Source organism: Asterias amurensis, chromosome 6 (assembly GCF_032118995.1).
Source record: "Asterias amurensis chromosome 6, ASM3211899v1".
In the NCBI taxonomy this organism is placed as follows: domain Eukaryota; kingdom Metazoa; phylum Echinodermata; class Asteroidea; order Forcipulatida; family Asteriidae; genus Asterias; species Asterias amurensis.
In genome coordinates, this window is record NC_092653.1 from 4,612,556 (window position 1) to 4,629,757 (window position 17,202).

Sequence of the window (17,202 nt, forward strand, 5' to 3'; positions counted from 1 at the left end):
ATAGGTCAAGACCACCGTCACGTTTTTGTCTTCTTCATTTATTTTTCTACAATACACGTTCATCAATCTGACAACGCTCACATCGCTAACCTCTAAAATGATAAGCATGTACAGATGGCATAATGAGTGAATGAAACGCCATGCAAGGTCACAAGAAGAAAAAGTGAAGATGAAAATATTTCGGGGGAGCTGAAAATAGAAACAGATATTCCTGTTATATAATAGTCTAGATTGTATTGTAGGATGGAGGGAAACATTCAACAGCCGAGGAGTTACAAAGAGATGCAGTTTGTGGAATAAAGCTGTTGGCATGGCTCATTGTTCTACATCTCAGCAAAGCAAGGGTGCATTCGTGAGAAGAAGCAGAAAGCCTGATTTCACCTTCAAACACCCTGATTGGAGGAATCAAATGTGACACAGTGACACAATTTATCATAAACATTTATGCAGAAAAAGCAGAGGCTGGCTACAGACCAGCAGTTGGTTAGAGCATGGAGGAAGGAAGAGAAGGAGCTCCAACGACCCGCAAAACCGCAGAGTAACAAAAGAATACCTGACAATGCCCCTGTCTGACCAGTGGAAAAAGATAGGAGACCTCTAGCTGGACGGCCGATTAACGAGCAGGATTAGATTTCTTTGTACAGAACATGCGGTACCGCCGCTCTGCACCGTTGCCTTCGTGTAAAGTTGAATCATTGGAGACAAGAATTGTGTATACACACATTTTCATTGACCGTTTGTTGTGTTTACATGGAAATATCATAGCATATTTTTACATTTTTTGCAACTTTCCGGTCACTAGCGGTGGATAAAAATTTGGGTACTAGCACACGAGGGTGGTTGGTATTCAATTGTGTTCACCGTTTAGGTATCCAGTAACGTCCAAAAATGTTATCGCGTCTCAAAAAAAGTTGTTTTTTCCTTTATTATATCCATACGACATACGACACCATAGTTTGGTGAAGAACCAAGTGCGCACGCGCAAACTCACACACAGCAGGATGCCCATTGTTTGTGTAAGGTATGTGGGTGATTACGAGGTGTCGTTAAACGACCGCGGTACCGCGGGTTCGACTTTTGAAGTCCCTTTGTTCGAACTCCTTCTCTTCCTTCATCCATGGTTAGAGGTTATAAAGGAAGTATCTGGAATGTGTATCTCAATGATCATTGAAAAGCTAACAAAGATCAATGGCTACCTTTTCATGTGAACATTTTCAAAATAGTACTGCAAGATTGATACGTCTTTTGACAATGTTGGCTTTGACTAAAGCAGTGAAGCCTGCAGTTTCAGAGCAGGGAATTTACATTTTAGAGTGGTACTTCTGAGGAAAAGAGAGAGGCACCTTCATAAAGGCCGGTTTATAGTCGGTCGCATGATCGTCGCTCGTTGGAAATCTTGCGCGCGATCCTAAGACTGAGTGCTAAAAACTGTGTCTTTTTGTGATCGCACGTCAAGATTTCCATTGCGCGCCCATCGCGCGACGGACTATAAACCGGCCTTTCGGTTAAAACTGTGAATGACTTTAAAGAGATATTTAAAGTGAAGTCTTCCCGAGCCAATATGGCTCATCAGGCCGGTCTTTATATCCAGTTTCCTTGGCATTACAGGATTCCAGTCCATCACAGGTTACTCCCCAACTCTTGCCGGTGTCCCAGGGAATTCCGTCCCCCCGGAGATTCTGTCTCCTAGATCGGAAGGTAACGTGGACTGGAGGAGGAGGATTCAAAAGAGGACGCCCTCAGAAGTAGTTTTTACATAGTTCGCAAAATGGGGGGACAGAATCTCCTGCCACAGCGGTACCCATTTAGTCCTGGGTGGAGAGAAGCATTTATGATAAAGTGCATTGATCAAGGACACAAGTGTCGCAACTAACCAGGCAAGGATTCAAACCCACATTCTGTACAGAACTCGAGTCCACTGCTCTAGACCACTCAGCCTTGAAAATTGCAAAAGTTGTTTAAAGGATTCGGGTACTTTTTAAAAATGTCCACAGATTTGCATTAAACTTACAGGGTTTGAAGATAATGATAGTGGAAAGCTTCCCTTTAAATATTACTAACTAAGGTTGTGTAGTTTTTGAGAAATTAGTAAAACAAGTCACAAAATAATTTATTTTAGCATGTAAAATCCCCTTAACCAGTTATGATTTTACACCAAAACCATAGCATAACTGGTTAATACGTTTTTACATGCTAAAACTGAGACGAAAATTATTACTTTTACTCATTTCTCAAAAACTACTGCACCTTAGTAAGTAAAATTTCAAGGAAAGCTTTCTACTATCATAATATTCTAACTGTGTAAGTTTAATGTAAATCTGTGGACATTGTGTTTTTTGTTAGGAAAAAGTACATAGACCCTTTAAGGTCCGTGTATATGATCACAGGATCAATATTTCATTGAGATCGACGAGGGATGGAGTGAAGGTGAAGGGGGTCGGGGGGGGGGGGGGGGTTGTGACTGGTCACTGCTTAACATTCTTAATGGATGGTTGGTTTGATAACTGTTCTATGAAATCTAACATAGGTTGTCATACATTCTTAATGGATGGTTGGTTTGATAACTGTGTTCTATGAAATCTAACATAGGTTGTCATACATGAAGGCCTTAAAATAACCCACGACACCCACAGCAATTGCCGTGGTGCCCTCTGTAAAGTTCCGTTACACATTTACATTTTCCTCATAGAAGTGCCCCTTACCAGAGCGAATTTGCCGTGCCCCTTCCAGAACAAAATTCAAGACCTGTATGTGTAGATATAATTCCCTCAGGATAACACCAGCACAATCCTCTTCCAGAGTTTGTTTGCACATCGTTGATAACTTCCCAGCGATTCCTCAGACAACATTGGTGTCATCAGCAGAGTCTGGGATTCAACATGTAGCATCTTTTGGGCAGATTCCAGTGAACGACTTCCCTTGTATAGCAGAGCAAAATGCTACACAAGAAGTTCCAATTGAGATCAAGAAATCAGCATTCAGTGTGCACAGAACAATTTCCGTCTAAATTTCTTGTTATGCAAAATTGCTGGACGAAATCGTTCCCTGGATTCACAAAGTTGTTGAATAAATAATCACATTGTAAACAGTTCATCTCTGCTTGATCTACTTCTTCTTATTCTTTTTACGTAACTGTTGTCCTTCTCCCTTGAAAGCCTCGAAGTCTGGCACATCCTGCAAACAAATAAAAACAAGAGCAATACTTTACTGAAAACAAAGTTACCGTTTGCCTTTAAATCGTGAACGAGTATCTACACATTCAGGGCTAGAATTTTGAAGTGGACCACAGGCTCGAGGCCGGTAGTTTTAGCGTCGAGCCTGTAAACTCATGACTGGACAAGTCAGGCAGTCTTGTGTTTTTCAATTGAATAACAAAACCCCACATTGTTATTATGAAACAAAGACAAGTTGTGTTCACACGTTGACTTTGAGTCACATAGACACCAATAAAGACAAATGATAGTTACCTCGCCATTTGTGCCGTTTGTTACCGATGGTCTTACTGTTCTGATGAATGTGATTGTGCCCTTTTTGTAGTCGTAGTTTGGAATGCCCCTGTTAGGAACAAAAATAAACAAATATTTTAAAAGATACTTTAACACAACTAGAAATAAATGTAAAATGAGCATACACTACAGCCGACACAATAATAACTATAAAACCTAGTATTTATAATATATAGCACATTTTACAATAACCGTATCAATGCGCTTTACATTAGTGCCCTGGTCATTTGGCCAACAACATTTCTTTAATCTTTCTCAGCTCCCTGGGGAATATAGGCTGCCGTGGCATTCCAGAGGCTTTTTCATACACCTCTATATCAACCTCTACCCTCACAGGTACCCATTTATACACCTGGGGCACTGTGCCTGTTCATGTGTAACTATTATACAAGGATTACCTTACCTTTTTATTGTCGTTGCATTCAGAGGAACTGGTTTTGAATCTACGTTTTTCTTTTTTCCGTCTAACCGATTTCCTTGGCCCTGGAAAGCCTGTCAAGAATGAAGAGTGAAATGAAATTCAGTTAAAGCCATTGGACCCTTTCGGTAAACAGTGTTGTCCAAGGCCCATACTTTGTGTACCACAACTTCTATACCAAATAACAAACCTGTGAAAGTTTAGGCTCAATGGGTCATCGGAGTCGGGAGAAAACAACGGAAAACCCCACCCTTTTTTCCGCGCGTTTCGCCGTGTCATGACATGTGTTTAAAGTCACCTGGAAGTGGTATTTTTTCAAAATAAAGCTTTTGTCACTAATATATGAGTTTTGATGAGTGGAATGTGAATAAACAGTAAACTAAGGTTTTAAAAAATCAGTTCTTATGTTATTTACAAATTTAAGAGTAGACCCTGACCCGAGAAGGGGCTGTTTGTGACGTCAATCGAGGCAGACTTTGCCTGTAATACGTAGAGTAAACACAATTGCAAAGTACATGTACGGACCTAGTCGTGAGTTTGTACGTTTCAAAAAAAAATTTTTTGTTTTTTTCCGGCAATGCCGACCAGGTGTATTGCTGCTGAATGCAGAAAAACACTTTTTGAAATGTACCAACTCACGACTTGGGCGTACATGTACTTTGCACGTGTGTTTACTATACGCAATGCAGGCAAAGTCTGCCTCGATTGACGTCACAAAAGGGGTAGGCGGAGTCAGCCCCCAAACAACTTTATATATTTTTTAAACATATAAATCGTGACAAACAATTACTAAAAAAATTGTTTTATTGTTCGTAAGCACATACTCTTATGTTTGAAAGAAAAAAAATTCTATTTCCAGGTGACTTTAAAATAAATCCGTAATTCTCGTTAACGAGAATTTATATTGTTTTGCTGTTTTCTCAAAAAGTAACGCATTTCATGGGATAATATTTCAAGAGAAGTCTTTCACCATTGCCTTCTGTAAACCCTGTAAGTTAATTGTAAATCTGTGAACTTTTCTTTTTTTCTGAACCGAAAGGGTCCAATGGCTTTAAAAGCAGGACATTGAAATTTAAACAAAAACCTCTTTTCAAACGTACTTCCTTGGGTGTTCTGACCAGGGCCCACTTTCATAAAGCCTGTAAGCACAACAATTCGCTAAGCACAGAATAGTTGCCTAGCAGAAACAGGTTACCAGCCCAAATTATAATAAGTTTGCATTATTGTGGCTGGTTCACGACTCAACTTTTGCTTAGCAAAAAAATTTGTCAAGAAGTATATTTTTGCTTAACAGAAATATGACATTGGGCCCAGGCTCTGTCCAAAACTCAGATCATCATGTTTTAAGGATTGCGAGGGAAATCTCATTTCGCCGCAAAACTCAAAGACACTGGATACCTTTAGTAACTGTCAAAGACCAGTCTTCTCACTTGATGTATCTCAACATATGCTCAAAACAAACCTGTGAAAATTTGAACTCAATTGGTCATCGAAGTTGTGAGATAATAGTGGAAGAAATACCACCCTTGTCACACGAAGTTGTGTGCTTTCAGATGCTTTATTTCGGGACCTCAAAATCTAAATTATGAGGTCTCGAAATCAAATTTAAACATTTTTGTGGAAAATTACTTCTTTCTCTTAAAACTACGTTACTTCAGAGGGAGCCGTTTCTCACAATGTTTTATACTTTCAATAGCTCTCTATTGCCTGTTACCGTGTAAATTTTTATGCTAACAATTATTTTGATAAAGTACCGATAGTGTCCAGTGCCTTTAAGGAATGCCAGGGAAATTGCACTTCTCCTCACAACTTAACTTTGTCCGAGTGATCTTGAATTCTTACCATGAATTGATCTGTATCTATAAGTCCTGCACCATCAACCTGCATTTCCTGAGAAGAAAAAGTAAAACAATTACAGAAACACAAAACAATAAAAGTTGACCCTACAATCGTGCTAGTTTGACGACTACTAGCACCATCGGCAACATCACTTCATCAGAGCCCAATTTCATGGCTCTGCTTACCACTGAATTCTGCACTTACAATCACCATTCTCTGCTTATGTGCATGCGCTGAGTTTCTGTGCTAGCAGTGTAAGCGTAAATACCAAGTAACATGGAGTACGCACGCGCACAAGCCAAAAATCCACGCTTACCCTTGAAATACGCTTGGCGAAAGCACATAATTCCCTGCTTCCGTAAGCGTCGATTCTGTGCTTACCGTAAGCAGAGCCATGAAATTGGGCCCAGTAGTAGTCTGGGCCCAATTTCATAGAGCTGCCAAGCACAAAAATTTGCTTAGCATGAAATTTTGGCCTTCATATATAAACAGGATTTCTAACAAAATTTCCACGTGATTTTCAGGATAAGCAAACAACAGCTGAATATCAGTACAGGCAATAATTTGTTATGCATCAAATGGAAATTTTGTTGGGTATCATGTTTTTTTTTCAAGGAAGAAATTTCATGCTAAGCAAATTTTTGTGCTTAGCAGCTCCATGAAATTGGGCCCTGGTCAAACTCACCTCTGGGTCTTGTTCTGCTGGTCTGTGTCTCTGTGGTTCAACGTAACCAATAGGAGCAGCAAACTCAACCTAGGATCAGATCAACCACATGTATATAACAATAATAATAACAATAATAAAAACTCGTTTTTTATATAGCACCTTTCACACCCGGAGGGAGTCCCAAAGCGCTTCACATTATTACCCCTGGTGTCACTGGGCCTTAAATAATTCCTTAAACCATCTCAGATCCCTGGTGGAGTATGCAGCCTGTGCAACATTAATTAGCGCTACTTGGCTAAATCAATCACAAGAACCATCTCTGCCCTCACAGGTACCCATTTACCCCCGGGTGGAGAGAAGCAATTATAGTTAAGTGTCTTGCTCAGGGACGCAAGACCCACACTCTGCTGAACAGAAACACCAGAGCTTGAGTTCGGTGTTCTTATCCGCTCGGCCACGATACCCTAATAATGTCAAATAAATATACATTCTTAAAAGAAAATGTAAGGGTCCATCCAATATAAGAAATGTACAAGATTACTCCCAAAAAACTCAACCATGCAACTGTAACTTCACCAATAAAAAATGCAAAATGCAAAATTTCAATGATGTTGTATAGTATTTTTTCAATTTTGAATGGTAAAACTGAGGTTAAAAAGAGGAAAACAACTGATCCAAGGAAAAGTTGCATGCCTGAAAAAATGTTGACATACCAACCCACCCAGATTTCGATTTTAAAATAGTGACAGACTATCTAATATACCTTATACACAGACAAATAAAGTAAAGCCTGACTTTAGAAAACCCCAACTTATTGGGATGTTCGTCACTATCCCTGTCACAGTCACTATCAGGCGATCCCAGCTGAAGTTGAGCTGTCCTATCTGTAACACTCAAGTTGGGACCAGTCGCAACTACAGTTGGCACGATTCTGACCATTCCAAACTACAGTTGGCACGATTATTAAGTTGGCCACCTTCACCGAATTCAAACAGGGATAAAACATGTTTTAATCCCGTCTAAAACATGTTTTGTTAAAACATGTTTTTTTAAAACAGTTCTGTTTTTAAAAAACATGTTTTTTTTTTTTTTGGATTTCGCCACCCCAGAAAACAGGGAAAAATAAAACCATTTCAAAATATGTTTCTAAACTGTTTTTTGAAAGTGCAAAACATGTTCTTTCCTGCTTAAATCATGTTTAAAATTTTTTTTTTTTTTAAATAGTTTCTTTTGAAATGGAAGTGTTTAATAAATGAAACTGTTTGAAAAACAACTGTTCTTAAAAAATAGAGTTGGTCTGAGATTTTTTCACAAAAATTAATGCGAAGAATAACGGTTTGATATCCCGGAACACTACTACTGAATCAATTGTTACTACCCACACTCATGTCACACTCAATGATAGAGACTGCATCACTCGGTTTTGTCTCAAGCACCTGTAGTTCATAGCTCTGTTCAAAAATAAAAAATCTGTCATAAGTAAATCAAATTAACAATGTTGACAACACAAAGAATTATAACTACTTACTACTTACAACTTACGGTTTAATGGGTATATTAATTAGGCATAGCCTTTGTGACCCCATATCCTATCTTTTCCTCATTCCAGTGAGTATCCAGTTATGACTTGAATCCTGCAACAGTTTTGGCATCCACTATAGCTTGTGGAAGGATAAGTACATGTACATGTTTGAGTGGTTTCACAAAACCTTAAAAATTCTTAAAAATACCATTCACCAGGACAGGGGTCTACCAACAGTCATTCTTTTCCAGTGCCTTAGGATATGTAACAATCTCCTGCTAGTTTTAAGCAGGGTATGCAGTCAGTCCAGGGGTGGGTTTCACAAAGAGTTAGGACTAGTCTTATCTCGAGTTAGGACCAGTTACTCGTCCTAACTTAGGACTATCCATGCAATTTGTATATCTCTTAGGACTAGTCCTAACTCTTTGTGAAATCGACCCCAGCTCCGCTAGGTCAGGCTGAACTGTTTTTAGCCGCACTCTTACGTTCACTGTTCACCCACCTGCACTGTATATATCCAAACCCTCGCATGCACACAACAACCACAGTACGTAACACACCAGATGGTGGACTGTACTTTTATGGAAACTGAAGAAGAACCTAGCCTATAAAGCTAACCAACTGTTACCTGTCACCAGAACACAACACAGGACAAAGCCAACAACAGGGTAGGCCTCAGCTTCAGAAGATTGAGAGTTAAATGATTGATAACTTGGGGGTCCATCCTATCTTACCTTATTATTGTAATTGATTGCGATCATATCCCCCTTTGTTAGGCAGGCAAAGCCACGTAAGATATTCTCCAGACTGATAGGGTATATTAAGGAAACTCAAATAAAACTTAAAATATGTTAAATTTGCATAGGGGATAAAGACAATTTAATTTTGGTTTTACCCTTTCATCGATGTGTGTTCCCGAGTTCTGTGAAAAAAATCCACAGGCAAGTCACTCAGGTGGGATCGGGGCCTATGACCCTTGCATTTCAAGAGCAGTGTCTTACCAGCTGAAGACACTGCTCTAGAATTGCAAAGGTTGAAGTTTTGTATCCCACCGGAGTGATTTTCCTGTGGATTTCTTTTCACAGAACAATACTGAGTATTGACCCAATTCACCTGACTTCATCATCAGAATAATCTTGGATGCGCCATACTGGTGGGCAATATCAACGTGCTTTATTCAGTGAAGTGCGCATTTTAGGCAATGCTGCATTTACACGATTGCCCACCAACATGGTGAGCGTGGCACAGTCGCCGCATGTGACGTGCGTGCAAGGGTTAAATAGTTGGATCTCAGAATTCATCACTGCAATTACCTATCTTTCTGAAACTTTGTATATACTCAGCGCTAGGACTACTCAGCGCCTTGATTACCTTGTTTGGTAGATACGGGCGCTATATAAGACTTCGATATTATTATTATTATTATTATACAGTGCTTATTACACAATAATGCAAGGGTAAACACAAAATATAGTTCAATAAATTAAAAGGATACACTGCTTTGGGATTTGTGATATCTAAGAAGTCAACAGATTGAGGTTCAAACTTTGAGTAGGTAGCGACAGACAGACTGCAGCTCTCCACATTCAGTAGGTCACCCTCATCTAAAAATAGATTTTTCATCATCTGTGGAATGAAAAAATCAAGTTGACACAATCAGACGAGCTAGAAATACAATCTGGAGGGAGGAAAAGCTAATGGAATCATACTGGGTTCTAATGTAGTGCTTTATCACACCCAAAAGCGCTTGCACCAATGCGCTCAGTTTTTTGTCAGTGTTTTGAAACATGAGATATATTGCTTTATAGCACTACATGTCTGTAATGGTTAAAGAGGTGCTGTAACGCAATATGCTGCCAATCAAACTAGGAACACCGGGGGCAGACCCCTTATCTTGACGAATAGGTGCACTCTGGGTTCTTTTACATGCATTACACAACACACGGGACCTACGGCTTTACGTTCCATTTGAAGGCCGCAGCAATAATGGTTAAGTGTCTTGCATAAAGACACAAGTGTCACGACCAGGACTTGAACCGACATTCTACCGATAAGAAACACCAGAGCTTGAATATTTTATTGTGATGAAAAATTTCAGTCTTACCCAGTACGGTAAATAGACCTTTCCTTCATCGGCCACAAACTCCAGTACACCGCAGTGAGTTACTCTTTCCATTTTCTTGTGTGTCAATTTAAACAACATGGGGTAGTCGATATTCTGTCGGGCTGCAGAGAGGCACAAGGAGTAGTGTGTTTAGTTTAAACATTACAGGCAGTAGACACTATTGGTAATTACGCAAAATAATTATTAGCATAAAACCTTACTTGGTAACAAGTAATGGGAAGCTGTTGAAAACATTGCGAGAAACGGCTCCCTCTGACGTAATGTAGTTTTCCAGAAAGAAGTAACTTTCCTTGAATTTGATTTTGAGACCTCATAATTGGATTTTGAGGTCTCGAAATCAATCATCTAAAAGCACATAATTCGTGTGACGGGTGTTTTTTCTTTCATTATTTTCTTGCAAGTTTGACGAACAATTGAGCCCAAATTTTCACAGGTTTGTTGTTTTGTGCACATGTTGAGATACACAAAGTGAGAAGACTGGTCTTTGACAATTACCAATAGTGGCCTTTGTCTTTAGAGTATTTCAAGCAAATTGTATCAAATACAATATTTGATTTGGTATGACATTGCTCAATATGCAATAACTGAACTATTACTGAAGAAAGTTAGTTTGTTTGCAGCCTGAAATATATTTGAGCGAGAACTTACCTCCTTCTCAAAAACTATTTACTTCAGCGGGAGTCGTTTCTCACAAATTTTAATACCAAGAGCTCTCCTTTGCTCGTTATCAAGTATGTATTTATGCTAACAAATATTTTGAGTAATTACTAATACCGCCAATAAGCCCATTATCATTCCAACAAAGAAACAAAATGATGCTTACTCTTTTTCTAAAGTTTAAATATTGATGTTAAAGGCAGTGGACACTACATGTATTGGTAATTACTCAAATTAATTATTGGCATAAAACCTTACTTGGTGACGATTAATGGGGAGAGGTTGATGGTATAAAACATTGTGAGGAACGGCTCCCCCGAAGTGCCATAGTTTTCGAGAAAGAATTAATTTTCCACGAATTTGATTTCGAGACCTCAAGTTTAGAACTTGAGGTCTCCAAATTAACCATCTAAATGCACACACCTTCGTGTGACAAGGGTGTTTTCTTCTTTCATTATTATCTCGCAACTTTGATGACCGATTGAGCTCAAATTTTCACAGGTTTGTTATTTTATGCATATGTTGAGATACACCAACTGTGAAGGCTAGTCTTTGACAATTACCAATAGTGTCCACTGCCTTTAAAGTTTACATCTTTAGATGTCACTTTGATGAAACACAAACTATACTTACTTAAAACATCAAGAGCAGAAGGTGGCATAATAACTGAAATAAGAAAACAACAATTTTAGAATGTTACAATCACTATTGAAAAAAAATCCTCTTACAAGAAAATTCTCTAGATTTCAAAAGGCACCCTGTGAAAATTTACTGAAAAAATAAAAAAAAGTTCTCTAGAAAACACTGAGCAATGATTTATGTTTATGTTGGGTTTTTTATTGGGGTTTATATGATCTTCCCAACATGAGAACTCGGCAAAGCTCCCTCAAGGGGATACAAACCCCAAGCTAGCAACAGTTAATTATCTTTCTCTATTAGTTTAAAGTCTACGATTATGAATTGCACAAACCAATAAATTCTGATTCAGTAATTAGGTGACAAATAGTTTTCTAGTGATTGTGAAATTAGTGTTTAGCTTGGCCGGGCTCAAACCCAGACAACCTTGTGATTGCAAATCCTGCAGTCTAACCCCTTTACAAGGGTGCTGTAGTTTAGTCCAAGACTTAAAGACACTGGACACTATTGGTAATTGTCAAAGACCAGTCTTCTCACTTGGTGTATCTCGCATAAAATAACAAACCTGTGAAAATTTTAGCTCAATCAGTCGTTGCGAGATAATAATAAAAGGAAAAAAAAACCTTGTCACACAAATCAGATGTTTGATTTCGAGACCTCAAATTCTAAATCTGAGGTCTCAAAATCAAATTGGTGGAAAATGACTTTCTCGAAAAACTACGTTACTTCAGAGGGAGCTGTTTCTCACCATGTTTTATACTATCAACCTCTCCCCATTACTCATAATCAAGAAAGGTTTTATGCTAATAATTATTTTGAGTAATTACCAATAGTGTCCACTGCCTTTAAGAACATTCTAAATGTGTGTAAATCCAATCCAAATAAGAAACCAACTGCCGAGGGACAATAATCTCAGGCATGGCATTATTTCAAAAGTTGCCTCTCAAATAATGCCTATTAAGAGTTTAAACAATTTTGTTTTAATGAGGTGTAGCCCATGTCACAAGGCTAGAAGGCCATTTCAAGGTCACATGAGGGCTACACTGAACCGATTTGGGCTATATAGACCCAACTTAACTGTCACTAGGGACCCAGGCTGCAGGGGTTGCCCTTAACTTTTCTTTCAACTGGCCAGCAGGACCACTTGGCTTGATTTTTGACATGGTCCGCCAGGTTTTTGACTGGTCCGCCAATTTTTGATGTTATTTTTTTAAAACTAATAGTATACTGTTGTATACCAACTGCTCGATTTTCGATCGTCGCTATTTCAACATGAATTGCAACGTCAACAACTGAACAGCACTGGAAGCCATACTTTATTTATGTGTACCAAGTTATTGTGTTCGTAAGGGGGCTTGTTAATTTGAGAGTATTTTTTCTTTAAAAATGTAATAACAATAATGTTATTAAAATTAATTTAAAAGCAGGTCAAATTATTTGTCAGAGCAAAATGATCTTTATTTAGGTAGTTTTTTTTAGTCCACGGTTTATTGTAAGCACTCGACATTAAAGTATTCCTAAGAAGAACTTTGTTATGAAGAAAAAAAAAAGTGTTTGTACTATAAAAAACACCCCAAAAAACACTTTAAAACCGACTGTTAAAATATCATTAACTTTTTATGTACTGCCTTCAAATCTTCTGTGGGGGAGGGTTACGTGCGATCCGATCGCTCAAGTTATTTTATCATGTATAAACATTGCCTATTATTGTAGTTTTAATAAGTATTCATAAACATAATACATCGTACCGAAGTTCCCAAAATCTTCCCACTTTCGTCCAGAAAAACCCCCAACAAAAAGTAGACATCAAAAAAGTTGCAACATCCATGAAGAAGCATACGAGTTTGACGGTATTTTTTTCAATTATGTGTATGGAATGGTCGGTGCCGGCGTCTGTTTTGTGAACAAAATTTTCATTCATTTAAAAAACGTTTTTAAAAGCAGCAAAAACAACTGCGCCTTTGTTTAACACATGATTGCATTTTAGAACCCAAGTCTTTCTTGAAATCAACCAGCAAGAAACCCAAACAACTGCGCATTATGTGACTAATAAAACCATGGATTGGAACAATAAACTAGATCGCCCACCAATCGCCCGCAAAAAAAAAACAAGCCCCAAATAACAACAAAATTACGTAAAATCAGGACGGAAGAACTTTACTAAACATAATTAAATACTCCTGTTTGCTCATCCAGAGTATCCTAACTTGGTAATTTTTGTTGAGTGAAGCCTCACCGCCTCGCTCTTTTTTCGTAAACACGCAAGACTCTTATTCCCACACGGAAATCTGCTCCGTTGTCGACGACCATGCTGCTGACAGAATGTGTTTTGCTTTGTGGTCTTTTGTCAAGGCGATTGAAGCTAGTTTTGTAAGCTATCGCGTACTTTCACCAATAGAGGGCGTCTATTCCCACGCTATCGAATACTCTGAAACGCCCTTTAGCGTTCAATATTTCTTACACTTTCTGCCACACGTGAACTAATACGAAGACTACAAGCCTTTGCGTTGCATGATGGGATTTTGCGCTGTGTATGCGTGATCGTCGGAAGTTTGCCAGCGGTCAGCGGCACTTCAAGTGATTTTTATTACGTTTTATCCAAACCTTGAGTGAATGTTTTTACGTTTTATTCGAGCCTGAAAATAGTTTTAAAAATTGTCATAGTTCTGTAGTACCGCTGCCGATATTTTTGACTGTTTGAGCTGGTCCGCCGGTTTTCTACTGGCATTTGGCCAACGGACCTGCGTTAAGGTCGAACGCTGTCTGACCCATTGCCACCTACTCCTGGGGCTGAAAAAGGGTTACCCCTTCAAAGTCCGTAAGGATGTAGGCATGGGTATCATCCACTAGGAGTCACCTACTCCTGGAGCTGAAACAGGGTTACCCCTTCCACAGTCTGTAAGGATGTAGGCATGGGTATCATCCACTAGGAGCCACCTACTCCTGGGGCTGAAACCCCCTTCACAGTCTGTTAGGATGTAGGCATGGGTATCATCCACTAGGAGTCACCTACTCCTGGGGCTGAAACCCCCTTCACAGTCTGTAAGGATGTAGGCATGGGTATCATCCACTAGGAGCCACCTACTCCTGGGGCTGAAACCCCCTTCACAGTCTGTAAGGATGTAGGCATGGGTATCATCCACTAGGAGTCACCTACTCCTGGGGCTGAAACCCCCTTCACAGTCTGTAAGGATGTAGGCATGGGTATCATCCACTAGGAGCCACCTACTCCTGGGGCTGAAACCCCCTTCACAGTCTGTAAGGATGTAGGCATGGGTATCATCCACTAGGAGTCACCTACTCCTGGGGCTGAAACCCCCTTCACAGTCTGTAAGGATGTAGGCATGGGTATCATCCACTAGGAGTCACCTACTCCTGGGGCTGAGACAGGGTTACCCCTCACAGCCCGTTAAGATGCAGGCATGGGTATCATCCACTAGGAGTCACCTACTCCTAGGGCTGTCAAAAGGGGTTACCTCCTTCGCAGTCGGGAAGGATAATCACATCTAGGCATGGGTATCATCCACTACAGGATGCTGGTAAGGTAGCGCAGAGAGCAGAATGCGCTACCTTACCAACTTTTTTGATGCAATTATGGTTAAGTGCCTTATTAAAGGGATCAAGTGTCATGACCGGGATTTAAACCCTCATTCTGCTGCTGAAGAAACGGAGCTTGGGTCGGGAACTAAAACGCTCGGCCACGATATGCCACCAGGGGACTTGTAAACTTGTGTTTCTTCGTAAGACACAAAAACAGCTAGTCATCTTACTTTTTCCTCCTCGTTCCACATCTTGTCTGTATGTTCCAGTCAGCATAGACACAGAGTAACATCGGTACTGCTTGTTAAAGGTCTGGGGAAATGCGCCAAACATCTGAAACCCAAACTGAAATTTTTTAAAGAGAGAATACAAGGTACAGTTTGTATTTTTTTCTTTGTCCGTAAAAATGACACCTAAATGATGTCGTCATATGAATCTAGGTAAAAAAGTTGAGTTAGTTGCGATAATTGTTAATCCTGGATCCTGTTGATTGTCGTAAACTAGTGAAGCGGAGGGTTAAGAAGAAACATGATATTTTTGGGGACCTTTTTCAATGTCAGACATATTCATATGTGTCGATAGACTTTGCAAATTTCGCGTGTATCAGAATGAAAAAACACGTCAATCGAAGAATATACTTTTTTCTGAAATGAAATCTTTGATTTAAATTATTTCTATTAATTTTTATTGTTACAGTTTTTATTTAAGCCCAGTTTTATTCATACTTCCTGAGAATGCGATTGCAATACAAATTTTTACGTGACACATCCGCAAAGAGAAATTTGCATCAGTTGACTTGTGTTGTGCTCAGAAGGGTTATGACGTCAAAATTTGCATTTTGCAGGAAGTATGAACCAGGCTTTAGAAAATGATACTTAGCTTTTAGTAACAAATCCTCAAAAAGTCAAAGTCAAACTCAAATAATTTGTTAAATATTATTATTTTACCTTAGTCATTAGTGAAACAAAATTCCAAATTAAAATTCTGGGACAAGGATTCTTATTTTGATATTATCTCGATCTTGATGGAATACTTGATTCTTAGCTCCTTTCTACTAGGAACAACACTCAATGAGGCAACATTGAGTAACATTTCTGAGCAAAAATTCATTTCCTGAATGATGGTGGAAAGGAGTCAACAAACAGAATCAATATGTGACGATATTATTTACATTTCTTTTTGACAACCTAAGCTTTCATTTCATTAAAAGTACCATATAGCTTTTGTGTAGCGATTTCATCTATGTAAATCTTATGGTCTGTTAATACATACCATCGTGACTTATTAAAATGGCTTCTTCCTTAGTTGGAAATTTCTTTTCACAATCGGCGGAATGAAAAAGAAAACAGTTGACTCGCCAAAGTTGAGATATATAACAGAACAGACGGACGTATGAAGCTAAGCCACGAAAACTACAACCCACCGCTCTCTTCAGTGCCAAATAGTTTTGCGCATGCGCGAGATTTTCAGAAAGTCCAACATGAGATGAATTATTCATAGCAGTGACCCCATCGCTGTTTTGTGCATGTTTCTAAGACTTTAAAACCGAGACCGAATGACGTCAACTATGGCGTGTAAAACGTTGCATTATTCGATAATGTACATCATATGTGCGATGTTTCTCATATTTATGCGATAATTGTCACATTATGTGCTATATTCATTTGATGTATGCAATAAATGTAACATATATGCAATAAATGTAATATATATGCAGTAAATTGTAATATATATGCAATAAATGTAATATATATGCAATAAATTGTAATATATGTGCGATAAATTGTAATATATGTGCGATAAATTGTAATATATGTGCGATAAATTGTAATATATGTGCGATAAATTGTAATATATGTGCGATAAATTGTAATATATGTGCGATAAATTGTAATATATGTGCGATAAATTGTAATATATGTGCGATAAATTGTAATATATGTGCGATAAATTGTAATATATGTGCGATAAATTGTAATATATGTGCGATAAAATGTAATATATGTGCAATAATTAGCAATATATGTGCGATAATTTGCAATATATATGCGATAATTTTTAATATATGTTTGATAATTTTGTAGTATATTATATGCGATCATTTGTATGCGATGTTTTATGACGATATACATATGCGATGATTTAATATACATGTGCGATGTTTGTTCTTATATATGTGCGAAAACGGAATTGTGGGATATAGTATGGCTTCCTATCCACTTGATCCCCGTATCCGTAATGTTTTGGATCGGGCCAGACTATACTGTGGACGGTATAGTATGGTTCCTATGG

At 38.6% G+C, this 17,202-nt stretch overlaps 1 protein-coding gene across 4 annotated transcripts; it reads right to left on the reverse strand.

The window, feature by feature from the left end:
- Positions 1 to 17: 17 nt before the first annotated feature.
- Positions 18 to 16,335, reverse strand: LOC139938869 (ubiquitin recognition factor in ER-associated degradation protein 1-like). Of its 4 annotated transcripts, XR_011786219.1 has the most exons (13): positions 16,183 to 16,335; positions 15,141 to 15,255; positions 11,368 to 11,400; positions 10,057 to 10,178; positions 9,448 to 9,578; positions 8,687 to 8,759; positions 7,813 to 7,881; positions 6,449 to 6,517; positions 5,767 to 5,814; positions 3,910 to 3,998; positions 3,468 to 3,555; positions 2,703 to 3,174; positions 18 to 1,811 (listed from the first exon to the last, which is right to left on the reverse strand). XR_011786219.1 is itself a non-coding variant. In XM_071934512.1 (12 exons), exons 1-12 carry the CDS (start codon positions 16,183 to 16,185, stop codon positions 3,106 to 3,108), a joined length of 897 nt encoding a protein of 298 aa, XP_071790613.1. In that variant the 5' UTR covers positions 16,186 to 16,335; the 3' UTR covers positions 18 to 3,105. The 4 variants fall into 4 exon arrangements, 3 of the variants coding, with proteins under 3 accessions (XP_071790613.1, XP_071790614.1, XP_071790616.1); XM_071934512.1 differs by having other exon boundaries at positions 18 to 3,174; positions 15,141 to 15,243; XM_071934513.1 differs by lacking the exon at positions 7,813 to 7,881 and having other exon boundaries at positions 18 to 3,174.
- Positions 16,336 to 17,202: the final 867 nt, after the last annotated feature.

Excerpts from the sequence above, each read along its gene's own strand:
- LOC139938869 (XM_071934512.1), bottom strand. Across the intron at positions 8,760-9,447 it reads ATCACAAATCCCAAAGCAGT|TCTGGAGAATATCTTACGTG; the intron begins GTATCCTTTTAA and ends ATACCCTATCAG. Across the intron at positions 3,999-5,766 it reads TAGATACAGATCAATTCATG|GCTTTCCAGGGCCAAGGAAA; the intron begins GTAAGAATTCAA and ends CATTCTTGACAG.